The sequence below is a fragment of the Trachemys scripta genome, chromosome 4 (genome assembly GCF_013100865.1).
Source record: "Trachemys scripta elegans isolate TJP31775 chromosome 4, CAS_Tse_1.0, whole genome shotgun sequence".
Classification (NCBI taxonomy): domain Eukaryota; kingdom Metazoa; phylum Chordata; order Testudines; family Emydidae; genus Trachemys; species Trachemys scripta.
In genome coordinates, this window is record NC_048301.1 from 120074071 (window position 1) to 120087762 (window position 13692).

The 13692-nt window shown below is 54.9% G+C and overlaps 1 protein-coding gene across 1 annotated transcript; it reads left to right on the forward strand.

Moving 5' to 3' along the window:
• Nucleotides 1-4878: 4878 nt before the first annotated feature.
• On the forward strand, nucleotides 4879-9553 carry OLFML3 (olfactomedin like 3). Its single transcript, XM_034770633.1, has 3 exons — nucleotides 4879-5062; nucleotides 5670-5955; nucleotides 7738-9553. Exons 1-3 carry the CDS (start codon nucleotides 4958-4960, stop codon nucleotides 8520-8522), a joined length of 1176 nt encoding a protein of 391 aa, XP_034626524.1. The 5' UTR covers nucleotides 4879-4957; the 3' UTR covers nucleotides 8523-9553.
• Nucleotides 9554-13692: the final 4139 nt, after the last annotated feature.

Below are 13692 nucleotides of genomic sequence, written 5' to 3' on the forward strand. Positions count from 1 at the left end.
GTCCTACCTTCAGTGACATGGAGAACAGTTGATCACTGTTTTCTTTATAACAGCCCTTAACATACTTGAAGATTTATCAGGTTCCCCCCTCAGTCTTCTTTTCTGAAGCCTAAACATGCCCAGGTTTTTAGCCTTTCCTCATAGGTCAGGTTTTTTAAACTTTTTTTATTGCTCTCCTCTAGACTCTCTCCGATTTGTCCACATCTTTCTTAAAGCATGGCACCCAGTCCTCAGCTGAGGCCCCACAAGAATGAGTGGAGATGAACAATTAACTCCCATGTCTTATATGTGACACTCCTGTTAATACACCCCAGAATATTAGCCTTTTTCGCAACTGCATCACCTTGTTGACTCATATTTAATGTGTGACTGCTTTAACTCCCAGAGCCATTTCAGCAGTACTGCCACCTAGCCAGTTATTCCCCATTTTGTAGTAGTTTATGCATTTGAGTTTTCCTAAGTGAAGGACTTTGCACTTGTCTTTATTGAAGTCAGACCAATTCTCTGATTTCAGGGTCATTTTGAATTCTAATCCTGTCTTTCAGAGTGCTTGTAACCCCTCTTGACTTGGTGTCATTTGCAAATTTTACAAGCACACACTCTCCATTCCATCATTCATGTCATAATGAAAATATTGAAGAGTGGTAGGCCCAGGACCGACCCCTGCCGTCCCCCGCTAGCTATGCTGTCCCATTGATAACTACTCCAGCCTTTCAACCAGTTGTGCACCCATCTTATAGACATTTAATCTAGATCACATTTCCCTAGTTTGCCTATCAAGGTATATATCATATCTGCTGCTTTCCCCCCATCCACTAGGCCAGGATCCCTGTCGAAGCAGGAAACTGGGTTGGTTGGTTCTTGACAAATCCCTGCTGACTGTGCCGTATAACCCCATTATTCTCCAGGTGCTGACAAACCAATTGTTTAATCATTTGTTCCAGTAACTTTCTGGGTATCGAAGTTAGGCTGTCTGGGCTATAATTCCCTGGGTGTCTTTGTTCTCCTTTTTAAAGATAGTGCTATGTTTGCCCTTCTCCAGTCCTCTGGCACCTTACCCGTCCTCCAGGAGTTTTTGAAGGTACTTACTAGATAATGAAAGGTGATGTGTGTATTCATGAATACATGGAGCGTGGGTACAAAAATTAAAAACAGCAGCCAGCTCCTTCGCGACTAGCTAGGCTCCCTCTTTGGGAGAGCCCTAGTATCCTCCCAGCACTGACTTCCCTGCAGAGAAACAAGTGAAGAGTTGAACCCTGCACTGTGTTCACAATTCAAACATCTCAGTCTCCACTGCACCTTGTGCCATCGTTTACACAGTCCCAAGTGAGTGGCATTTGGCTGTAAAATACCCAGTTGGCTTGTTGCACAGGAGTGAGGCACTGGACTCTGAATCCAGCCCAAAGAATAGAAGAGCAAATCCTAGATTCAGGTACCCTCTTGCTGCAAATGCCTTTCCCTGGACGTTTCAAAATAGGGCTGACTGTAGGCCTCTACACATGCTGGAGTCTGATCTTTGGTTTGGGTGAGGCTCTCGGTAGAGACACTAGATGGTGCAATAAACCTTTGGATAAAGAGCAAGCTAAGAGCCAAAGCTGCAGAAAATGAGGCTGCATTGTTGACACAAATGAGACACGGGTCTAATTGCGGTGCTATGTAAATAGAAGCAGAGCCCTGGGAAGACGTGGATTTTCTGCACAGGGTGAGCTTGCTACTGCACTAGAGTCTGGTAACCGGAGGCAGTTTTAGGTCATAAGCCTTGTTATAAATCCCCCCCCCCCCCCCCTTTACAGGATTTTTGATAGGGAGTAAAACAAACTAATGGATGCAAAGGACACCAGAGTGGTTATGCAACACCACAGGGCCACTTCTGTCACCCAGGCCAATCCTAGTACAGCCCAGATCACAGCTATGGAGTCAGTGCTCCCAGGGCCTGTCTCAGGTTGACTTTTCCATCCCACCCCCCTGCCTGGTCAGGGGCTCACACTCCAGGGTGAGACAGCAGTTTCCGTTTCAGCAGCACTCCTGGTGTCCACATGTAGACAGCATGGACCTTAAGGTCTTCAGGGCAGGGATGGTAAGAAGCAGACAGGTAGGGGAGAAGCCAGGTTGCCCATGTTTGTCCCTCTGCCCAGGCATTGGTCGTTGGCAGAGTTGCTGGGGGCGGCAGAGTTGCTGGGGGCAGCAGAGCTGAGTAAAATCCTTTTGCTGAACAGTAAATTAACCCCAAAAATGCACTGTTGGGAGCACTGAAATTGTGTGGCACTTAGGGTCAAATTCAGGGATTAGTTTAAGCTAAAACCCCCAAACCCTGCCCTCAGCCCAGCGTGGAAACGGCCATGCAGTTTGTGGGTCCCCGATGACTGGGTTTCATTTTTCATTTCAAAGAGAAGAAAGGTCAAGGCCTGGTTTGAAATTAACCAATTTTTTCCCCTCTTTGGCCACCAAATCAAACAATTACTTAGTGCCTCAGCTCCAGCAGGCAGTGGGTCCAAGGGGGGCTCAGCCGGAGAGGGCAGTGATCAATTCAGAGACAGCATGAGCAGCAGGCCAAGTGGGGTGCAACAGACTGGTGCAGTTGGCAGAGCAGGGAAGCAGGGTGGTCAGCCCGGCTTTGACTCCTACAGAATGGCTAAAGGTCAAGGTTCTGCACCAGAGAAGTTTAGCTCCTCCTGTCCTGCAGTGCGACGGGGCCAGGACAGGTGTGTGGCTCTGCCCGGGGGCCAGGCGTCCACTTGCTCCATGTCACAGGCTGCATGGGGCCCAGCAGCATGGCTGCACATAGTTTAATCAACCAGGGCTGCCTTGCAGCAGGGGGATTTGATAGCTGCTTTCAACTACCTGAAGGGGGGTTCCAAAGAGGATGGATCTAGACTGTTCTCAGTGGTGGCAGATGACAGAACAAGGAGCAATGGTCTCAAGTTGCAGTGGGGGAGGTTTAGGTTGGATATTAGGAAAAACTTTTTCACTAGGAGGGTGGTGAAGCACTGGAATGGGTTACCTAGGGAGGTGATGGAATCTCCTTCCTTAGAGGTTTTTAAGGCCTGGCTTGACAAAGCCCTGGCTGGGATGATTTAGTTGGGGATTGGTCCTGCTTTGAGCAGGGGGTTGGACTAGATGACCTCCTGAGGTCCCTTCCAACCCTGATAGTCTATGATTCTATGCCCCAAGCTCTACGTTTCTCTGTGAATCACACCCTACCCCAGTCCCCTCCTCCTCCCTCAGCTATGGAGAGCAGCACACAGCGTCCTCATGCTCTTCATACACTAGTTGTGCTCAGGCAGGCCCCGGCGGGACTCCCAGCCCCCTTCACGGCCCATGCTAAGGGCACTGGGCACTGAGTATGAGCAAAGCCAGAAAGCCCCAAGGCTCCATCTGCCAGGTATCCCAGTGGAAGCAGGGCAGTGTGGGGCTGAGTCCTGGAGCTCTGCAGAAGGCTCCCACCATTTGTTCTTTGCCGAGTGCCAATGTCCTAATTACTGTCAATAGCCCCTGGTTGACTGTGACAGTAACCATCATGCCCCGTCAGAGCGCTGAGCCTTGGGGAACCATCACGCCCCGTCCTAGCGCTGAGCCTTGGGGAACCATCACGCCCCGTCCTAGCGCTGAGGCTTGGCTCTACATCAGACACTCTTAGTGTTCCCCTCGGGCCACCGTTCTGTGTGCTGGCGCCAGGCTCAGGCCGGGGTGTTGCAGAGATGGGTCGCTGGCTGTGGCGCCCTGTGGCCATCCTCCCTATGAGGCTGACACTCTGGTACCAAGGGCTGTTCAGTAACAAGCCAGCTTTTCCCTGCAAGCAGCATCTCCGCAGGTCTGGCTCTGTTTCCTTTGGAGTAGTTTCTGCACAGCCCCCTGCCTGCCACTGATGCACCTGGTTTTGTTTAACTCCCCTTGGAGCGCGGGGGCCGGGAATTCCAGTGACAGAGGTTAACCTCTGAAAGGAAACATCCCACCCCCTCCTGCAAAGACTATGCAGGCGTTCCATCCCCTGCTGGCTGGTGCTGAGGGGCAGGGAGGGGGCTGGAGTCACTGCTAGGTCACAGCTTCACACTGAACCCGGGCCCCAGCTTACAGAGAAGTGCCTGGCTCTCAGGACCTGGCCCTGTGCCAAGCTCTGCCTGCTCTACAACCTTGGCCAAGTCACGTCTCTGCTGCGCGCCTCGGTTTCCCCTCCCACCCTTTGTCTATCCAGACTAAGTTCTCTGGGGCAGGAACTGTCTCGCATGATGTGTATGTGCAGCACCCAGCACAATGGGGGTCCGATCTCGGTTCAGCCTCTTGGTGCAACCAGCCCACAGATCACCACCACCACAACCCGCCTTCGAGGAGCCGTTAGTCCGGTACAGCAATGTTCCGGCACTCATGCCCCCGCACTGCGAGACTGGGGCCAAAGCGTGTGTAACGTATCCCCGGGACAATCGGGCACAAAGGAGTTAGTCACTCAGCCAATGCCCCCCAGCAAGGCTCTGTGGTAAGGATCGTGCTCCATCCTAAGGCACACAGGTGTGGTGCCAGGCTATGCACGTGCCATGCCTAGACAGACTGAGCCCCGGCCCAGCGTAGCCATGGGGAGATGGGAAGAGCTAAAATCAGCAGCTAACCTGCACGTTGCATAAACTGAGCAATGACTGTAACTTGTGCTTAGCCCTCTGGAGCCTGCCTGCCACCCTCCTAAGAAGCTGGGCAGCATCAATGCTTGGGAAAGCCAAGTGGGACTGTGGTGTAGTCTTTTGCTGCAGCTGTTTCTATCCACGAAGGGGTTAAGGCACTTGGAGCTGTTTTCCTTTGGCACCAAGCAGCCCCTCTCCTGAGCCATCTGGATTTAATAAAGGCCAGCGAATGAGGCAGCGTTCCGCCCCCAGGAACTGTCCAAACATTCCAAAGCCGTGAGCTGGAGCCCAGCTCAGAGCCCACCCTGCTAGGCAGAGCAGCGCAGCGCTGCCTTCCCAGGCCAGCCATGGCCCCAAGGCTCAGCCTCCTCCTTGCCCTGCTCCTGGCAGGGGCCAGCAGTGCTCAGCAGCAGTACATGGAGTACATGGATAGGAGATTTGGCGCCTTGGAGGTAAGTGCACGTCTCTGCATTGCCCCGCCTTGCTGTGGGGGAGCAGTGCCAGGCCTGGCTCGGGCTTTTCCCCAACCCGCCGCATTCGCAGCGTGGTTCTCTGCTCAGTTGACACTGTTTTACCTGCACTTAAAGCAAAGCTAACGCTGGCTGTGGGGGGGAGGCTGGGTGAAGGGGCCCCGTCCAGCAGTGCTGTGAGCACAGAGGAGCCGGGTGGGAGAGAGGAGCCAGGAGGACATGTGCTGCATGGTGCCAAGGGCTGAAATGAGTGTAGGAGCAGGAGCTGTCTGTGCAGGTGGCCAGCTAGGGGAGTGCAGGAGAGCTTGGGCCAGAGCAGGTCTCCAAACTGCCCTCCCGCCATTGCCGTTCAGAGCAGGATGGGGGCTGTTGTTCCAGGGCATCGTGGACAGGGCTGGGGGTAACGCGAAGCCATGCACACACCATCAGGCATGCGAACGGTGCTGCCAGTCACTGCATGGCCCATGAGAATGGCATTAGTGTCAGGCCCAGACCGCCAGGGGGAGAGAGAGAGGGCTGCCCCCGTACACTCTGCATTAGCCCCCTCTAGGAAATAAGGGCCCCAGCACCTCACCCTTCCATCTCCCAGGAAAGGATTTCCCAGTGGCATGACCAGAGCAGCCGCTACTCCACTGAGCTGCGCGAGTTCAAGAACCAGGTGATCACAATGCTGGAGAACATGGAGAAGGAACAAGACAGGCTGCGCACGGAGGTGGAGAACACGGCAGTGCGGGTGGACCGGCTGGAGCGCGAGGTGGACTACCTAGAGACGCAGAACCCTGCTCCGCCGTGTGTGGAGGTGGACGAGAAGCTGATGGAGAACCAGGTCTCCACAGCCAAGAAGAGGAAGAACGAGAAGTACGATAAGCTGACAGGTGAGGGCACGCGTCTCCCCCAGCCAGCGACATGCTCTTCGGGCGGTGCCTAGACACTCCCACAGGGAGCTGCTGAGGAATGTTTGTGTAGGTACAGAGCCACTGGCTGGAATACCGTCCTGCCCCTGCCCCTGCCCAGGCAAAATTCTCCCCTGGATGAGTCTGTCGGCCCCCTGGCTCTGTGGATAGGCCCTGGGCTGAGATCTGCGTGCAGGTCGGGCTCTGCTGTGTGTCACGTCATGTCTCGGTGCCTCAGCTCCCTGTCTGTACAATGAGGTCACCAGACCCCCTGTGGACTATCCGCATGCGGAGCAGGGGCTGTCTCCTAGGATCCACACTGCCTAGCACAATGGGGCCCTGCGCTCGGCTGTCACTGAACGCCTGCTCCATGCTCTCCTCGTGCTCTCCATTGAATCCCTGACTCCTGCCACTTGCTGGTGAGGGGCTCGCCCAGTCCTGCTGCCAGTTCTACGGCAGCTCCCTCATTCTCCTGGCACACTCGTGCTCCGTGGTCTTCCCCTGCCCTCCATCCCTGGGCATGCAGCACTCGAGGGACCACAGAGCTGCTTGGCCCCCAGGAGTCCTGCACTGCTGCATGCAGGGACTGAAAGATTTACGACTTGTCAGTACCACGAGTCCAATCAGTTCCCTGAGCATCAGAACTGAGGTGCCTGTCGGAGCAGGGAATGCAGCCCCAGGGAGAACCATGCAGCTGCCCGAACAAATCAGTGCCTGCTTCCCGGCAGCACTGGAGCGGCTAAAGGGACGGGGAAGTTTGGTTCAGGCTCCTTCTTAAACAAAGAGGCTTGGGCCACAGTTTTCAAAAAATGGTCTGTTTGGGTGCTTTGCTTGAGCCTCCTGGAGATTGCAGGTAGTGCAGCTCTTGGGGGCAGGCCGGGTGCTGAGTCCCTGGCAAAGCCGGCCCCAGGGGGACCAGCAGGCTGGGCACTTCGGCCAACTTGGCCTGGTTAGGGGCCTACGAAGCAGCTGATGCTGCTTGGTGACTCCGGACAGGCTCCAAATACAAGGCAGGAAAAAACAGCAGGTTTTACTCTGGAAGTTGTGGGCATAGTAAGGTTCCCACTCTCCCTCAGGAGCCAGCAGCTTGTCCCAGATCTGCCTGAGGTAACAGCTCGAGGGACTCAGTACATTACACACAAGGCCCTACCTGCCAAGCTCCCACCCGCGGGTCTCATGGCCTGCGGGGGAACATGAGAGCACACGAGAGCTGGGAAACCAACTTCTAGAGGCAAATCCGGAGTCTGGGAAATGCAGCAAAACCTTCCTGTTTGACAAACACCTTTCTCCCTCCCACCTGAGACCCCCTAAAACCAAGCCCTCCCCCATCCTGAGCAGAGCGCTACCCCCAAGCAGGGAGGGAGCCAGGGGCTCCAGGGAGGCCACTGCACAACTGCTGTGGATTTTCTGTGAAAGGCGCCCAGATACGACAGTGCTGGGCAAAAGTACCAAACCCTGAGGCAGCAAGCTAGGGAGAGGAAAGTAATTTGTATTTGCGGGGCTCAGGTCAGGGGCTGACCTCCCTGCATCTGTAGGTGATGTCACTGAGGAGGAATCAGATTGCCCTGACGTAAGAACTCAGAAGTAAAACCCTCCCTAAATATTCTCTGCTAAAGACCCCCCTTCCTTCTCCCAGGTGCTTCTCCCGCTGGGGGGAGGGTCCCCAGCCCCTGTGCTGAGGTGCCCAGGGAGGGTGTGAAGGCACTTGGGGCCCTGGCTGGCTGCTGGGGGCTGGCTCTCACAGGCTCTCCTGCGCCCTCACAGATTGCAGTGACACCATCTCCCAGGTGAAAGCCATGAAGATCCTGAAGAAATTTGGCAGCAGTGCTGGGCTGTGGACCAAGGACCCCGTGGGGAGCTCGGAGAAGATCTATGTCTTCGATGGCTCCAGAAATGACACCGTCTATGTGTTCCCCAGGATGAGGGAGTTTACGCTGTTTTCCGCCACGCGGAAGGCAGCCCGCATCAAGCTGCCCTACCCCTGGGTGGGCACCGGGCACCTGGTGTATGGCGGGCATCTCTACTACATTCGGCAGCAGGGCACCTTCCAGGTCATCAAGTTCAGCTTGGCCAATAAGACCATCGTGGACAGCTCCGTGTTCCCAGCCGAGGAGCAGGTACCTGTCTTTGGCCTCTCTGCCTTCAACTACATCGACATAGCAGCTGATGAGGAAGGGCTATGGGCCATCTACGCCACCAGGGAGAACGAGAAGAACATCTGCCTGGCCAAGTTGGACCCCGTCTCCCTGGACATAGAGCAGATGTGGGACACGCCATGCCCACGGGAGAACGCTGAGAGTGCCTTTGTTATCTGCGGGGCACTCTATGTGGTGTACAACACGAGGCTGCCGAGCCGCTCCCGCGTGCAGTGCGTCTTTGACGTCAGTGGTGCCATGACGCCCGAGGATGCCGCCTTGGTGTACTTCCCCAAGCGCTATGGGTCTCATTCCAGCATGAAGTACAACCCCAAGGAGCGGCAGATCTACGCCTGGGACGATGGCTACCAGATCATCTACAGGATGGAGATGAAGAAGAAACTGGAGATCTGAGAGGGGCCAATACGGCCCTGCCCTTCGCTCTGCCACCCTGCCTCACGCTGAGCGGTGCCTGGCCTGTGCAGTCCACAAGTGCCCAGCCTGCCTCAGGGTGGCAGAGCCAGCTCCTCAGAGCTAATGCAAGGGCCACACGCCCACCACTGCTCCCGGCTCTCCGTGACTGTGAATGGTGCTGCAGCTCCTTGGCCAGCCCTGCCACTTGACTGACACTCCCCAGCTCACTGCAGCAGGGCCCCACGGCACCAGCCATGGGATCCCCTGCTCACCCGGGCAGTAAGGGGGCAGCCACAGGCCGACAGCATGAGCCCCAGGGACGCAAGGAGCCGTTACTTCGTTGGGCGTCAACTCACAGCATCAGGAAGTCTGGGATTATTTAACAGGGTTTAAAATAAAAAGCTTCACCAGCAGGTGGGCTTGGCTGGAGCCCTCAGAGAGGGAGCTGTGTGCGGGGCCTCCCTGGGCGAAGGCAGCTCCTGCTTGGCCTGCCATGGTGCACTCCTGGTGCTGTTCCACGGAAGGGCCTTTCTCTCTGTTGGGAGTGGATTCAGCAGCCTGAACATCACGCTGAAGTTTTTCTGGAGCTCTCACAGCTATTAGTGATGCGTGACCTAGGGCGGTACCCGCCATGCTCTGCCCCACACTCCGTGTGAACAGCCACCTCCGGTTTGATTTTAGATAAATTCATCCAGCTACAGGCTGCTGACCTAGTTCCACCTCAGTGTGCCTAGAGACTTTGCACTGAACATGCTGTGGCTCAGTTCCTGCTAAGATACTGTTGTGCCCCCTTGAAACACATGGCAACCTGCTTTCTTCCCCCTTTTGTATGGACTCGCTTGTCTCCCACAAACGCTGTCGCTGCACTTTGACTACACTAGTAATCCACCCGCACATTCCCCACCCCCGAGAACGGTTTTGCAATGGGAATGCAGTGCGGGGAATGCTGTTAGAGCCAGAGCACAAACCCCAGCTCCTCAGGATGAAGGCAGCCAAAGAAACTCTTGTGTAATAAAGGATTTTCCACTCTCCTAGTCTTGCCCTGGTCTCTTCCCTCCTCACCCACCTGTGAGATTCCTGCCCTGGCCTTGATCCATGACCGATCTTTAGCAAAGTTAATCGTTGCTCACACACGTGGCGGGCTGAAGCAAAGGCCCAGACATGTCAGGACATGCTGGCAGCGGGGGTCCCTGGTGTGGCTGCACAGCAGGTCCAGAAATGGAAAGTTAATTTATTCCTTCTGCAGCATGCCTGGCTCCTGTACTGCTGGTGTGGAGCAGGTTACAAAGGGAGGCTGCCGTGCATCCCCACGCTGTCTGAGCTTTATCATGACTATTACTGCTAGGGAGGCGCACAGAAGAACACCACACGCATGTAGGGACAAAATCAGACAGGCTAAGCATAAAATGAGCGACACTCAGCAAGGGCCATAAAAGGCAATAGGAATTTCTATAAATACATTAGGTGCAAGAGGAAGATGAAGGCAAGTGTACATCCACCACTTAGCGCTAATAACACATGACATCAAGAAGGCTGAGGTGTTTAATGCCTGTTTTGCTTCAGTCCTCCCTAAATAGGTCAATTGTAACCGGACACTTAACACCATTAATGTAACAGCCAGGAGCAAGGAGTGCTATAGAAGATAGGGAAAGCCCAGCTCAAAGAACAGTTAGATACGTTACTTGTATTCAAGTTGGCAGGCAAGTAGTCAAGGGGCTAGGAGGGTCTGACATTCCCACCCCAAGGGTCTGTGCTGGATCTGCGAGAACACTGCCACCCATGGGTCCCTCACCCCTGCTCCCAGCCTGAGTTCCTGCTGCCAGGCCAGGAGGCTTGGGCAGATGTCCGCTTCCGGCTGCCTGCGTTACTATGGGGCCTGGCTGGGGCCCTCCAACGCCTGCAGGGTCACAACACGCCAGGCCCGGCTGCAGAGCCTCAGTCACACAGCTACACCCAGCCCATGGTGTCCTGGGGCCTGGCAGAGCATGGCCCATAGGGAGTAGGGCTGCCCACGTGGTACAGCTACCATGCCTTGTCTTCCCTGATGCGTTAGTCACCCTGAGGTAGCACAGACCTCGCCAGAAGTGAAGACAAAGCCTTTGTCACAGGAGGTTGGGACCATGTGGCTGAGCTGCGGTGCCAGTCCCCCGGGCCATCATCCTTGCGGAGTCCCACACCGTACAAACCAGCCCCTCTGAAATGCCACCGCCTCAGTGTGGAGGGCAGCAGCCAGAGCGCCAAGAGCACCCAGCATGGCGGTGAGGGTGAATTAGGCCAAGGCCTTGGGGCAGAGCCCTGAGGACGCTAGGAGAAGTCAGGGGATCTGTGATGTCCATGCCTCTCTTTGACCAGGGCTCATTCAGCAAAGCCCCCCCTCCTCACCCCCCCTCCCCCAGGAAACTGGATCTCAGTCTCTGGGAAGGGCTGTGGCTTTGGGTGTCTAAGGACTGCGGCCAACAAGGCACCCTGAGCATGTTCAGCTCTTACATCTTCTGGCTGGGTTCCTGCCAGCCCACAAGCCAGTAACCTGCTCTGGCTGTACTACAGTGTGAAAAACAACCCCCCCCCCGTGAAGACCAGAGCAGAGACTCAAAAAGCAACGTGTTCTTAAGCTTAACTGGGCTGCTGGCCGGAGCAACAGCTTCAAAGCAAGGCCATGAAGAATGCAGGCCGAGCTGTTTGGGCTCACACGCACAGCTGTTTGCACAGTGAGGCTTGGAGGAAAGGAACCACACTGGAGGGGACTAGCGGGCTTCCTTGGCTACTCTGGGGCGATCACCTCACACCAAGGCCTTATCTCCTCCAGCCTCCCCCACCAGTGCGGCTCCGCCAATACTAGTGTAGGTAGCATTGTCACCATGGTGTCATTAAACCTGCTTGCTGCACCAGCTGCCTCAGGGCTCTCACTGGGAGAGCTGCACCAGAGGTGGTAAGTAGCAGAGAGGAAAGGCCAGTGCCGGTGCAGCCCGTGGGGCATTTCCTGTGAAAGGCCTCTCCTTGGTGGGCCCAGAGCCAAACGGGGGGGGGGGGGCAGTTAATGGCTAGTGAACTGTACGTGGGGAAGCGGCAAATAGCTGTGTGCAGCTGAAGGAGGCAGGAGGGTTCCTGGTCAGTATTCCAGCCAGGGAATCACAGGAGTGATGGGGGGGTGATCAGAGCGAGAATTACACCCATTTGATGAAAAACACTGGTAGACTTAGCACAAATGTGCCACAATACATTCATGCCCCATCCCTCCCTTTTTCTTACTGGGAATAACTAACTATAAGGAATCTCAGGACTTGGCTGTGCAGTGCTTGGGCGAACGGGCATGTGTTGTAGATGGGTGCCACGTGGGACAACAGGGGAGTTTGGATAGGATGGGGAAGACACCAGACTTATCTGGGCCAGGTACGAGCTTCTCTTTTTGGCGCTTCACAGTGGTCAGACCGCTACTGTTGTGTAACTCCAAAATGACAATGAAACCATTTATTGAGCCCCACTCCGAGGAGAGAAACCTTCGCAGCTGAGATCCAAGGGCCATGGAGGGAGCCTGTCTGCAGCAAGCGAAGGGGGCAGTCCTGAGAGAGCTTATGCAGCAGTCAGCTCGGCACCGAGGGCACTGTACAGGCAGAGCAGCTCTCTGCTCTGAGAAGCTTTACAATCCCTGTTAGATTCAGGCAAACACAGGAGCAGCCGGCCACAGATCGGGGGTGCAGTGCTCAACAGCTTCTTAGCTCATGAGTGCTTCAGGCTAGGGGCAGTCTTCACCACCCAGCACCACGGGCCCTGACCCTATTGGGGGCTTTGGGTCCAAGCCTCACACAAAGGACACCCTAGCATGGAGCGGCCTGTGGTGAGTCGCCCAGAGAGGTGTGCACAAGGAGAGGGCATCTGACAACGCCAGGGCCTTGACCCGTAACAGATGAGTGTCAGTTCAGCAATGACGGCTTGACCAGCTGGGGGAGCCAAGGGAAAGGAGGATTTGCTGCACTAGGGCGGCTTCATTGCACCAGGACCCACAACCTTACCAAGCAGCCACAGAGCAGCCTGGCTTGCATGCCGGGGTGGAAAGGATGCACTGAGCGTTGCAGGGTCCTGATGTTCCCTTCACTAGCCCGGTCTCTCCCTAGCGACCAGTCTCACAACTCTTAGGGCACAGCCGTAACGGCAACACAGCTGAGCAGCGTGTCAGACGGGAGAGGACAAGGGGATAGTTGTGAGCAGGGTGGGGGCGTTCCATGCACAAGGGATGCTGCATGTGGAGCTGGCATGTGAAGGGGTGTGGGAAGAGTGGCACCGGGGAGCACTACAGGGTGTGGGGGGCACTGCAGTTGTTGGAACAGGGGACTGAGTCAACCTGACTTCTCTCTGGGCTCTGCCGCCCACTTGCTGTGTGATCTTTAGTTACTCAGTCACTTTTACTTTCTCTACTGGGCGTTTCTCTCCTCTCCAGCATTCAGGGGAGACCTCACCAGGACAACCCAGCTAACAGCTTGTGCCTAATTAGCCATGCGCACTGGTTCCTCCAGTCAGCGGCTGAGAAACAGAATTAGCCTGAGTGAATCCATTTAGCTGGGGTTCCTCTAATTGCAAAATCCTTGACCCTTTTGTAAATCCTTCCATGTTAAGTTCTGCTAACGGAGCCAGTTACTTCTTGGGTTCTCAGCCAGAGGGTCTGACCCTTCCTTTCTTCATGGCTACATGGGGTAGGCTCCCACAGCTGTTTGCTGTACCATGGGACCACGATATGGCAAATGTGATACCCCCTCCGCCCCCGCATTTAGCCATTCAAGCCATTCACCTGCTCCTTTATCCCTTCAAGAGACCTCGCCAGCAATGCAACAGCCATCTTAACACCTGTCCACTTTATACATAAAATATTGGTTGGTTGTATAAAGTGGGATTAAAATACATGGTGTGAAAAGTTCAACTCATGTTGTGAGTCAAGCAGAGAAATTATCCAAGTGTGAAGGGCTGTGTGAACTGTCAAGTTAATTTACTGGCCCCTTTTCCAGATCAGTAGCTTTACAGTAACAGGAATAACGAGGAGTCTAGCGGCACGTTAAAGACTAACAGATTTATTTGAGCATAAGCTTTTGTGGGTAAAAAATCCTACTTCTTCAGACGCATGGAGTGAAAATTACAGATACAGTCATATTTATAAAATGTCTCCCAGCGAGGGTAGAAG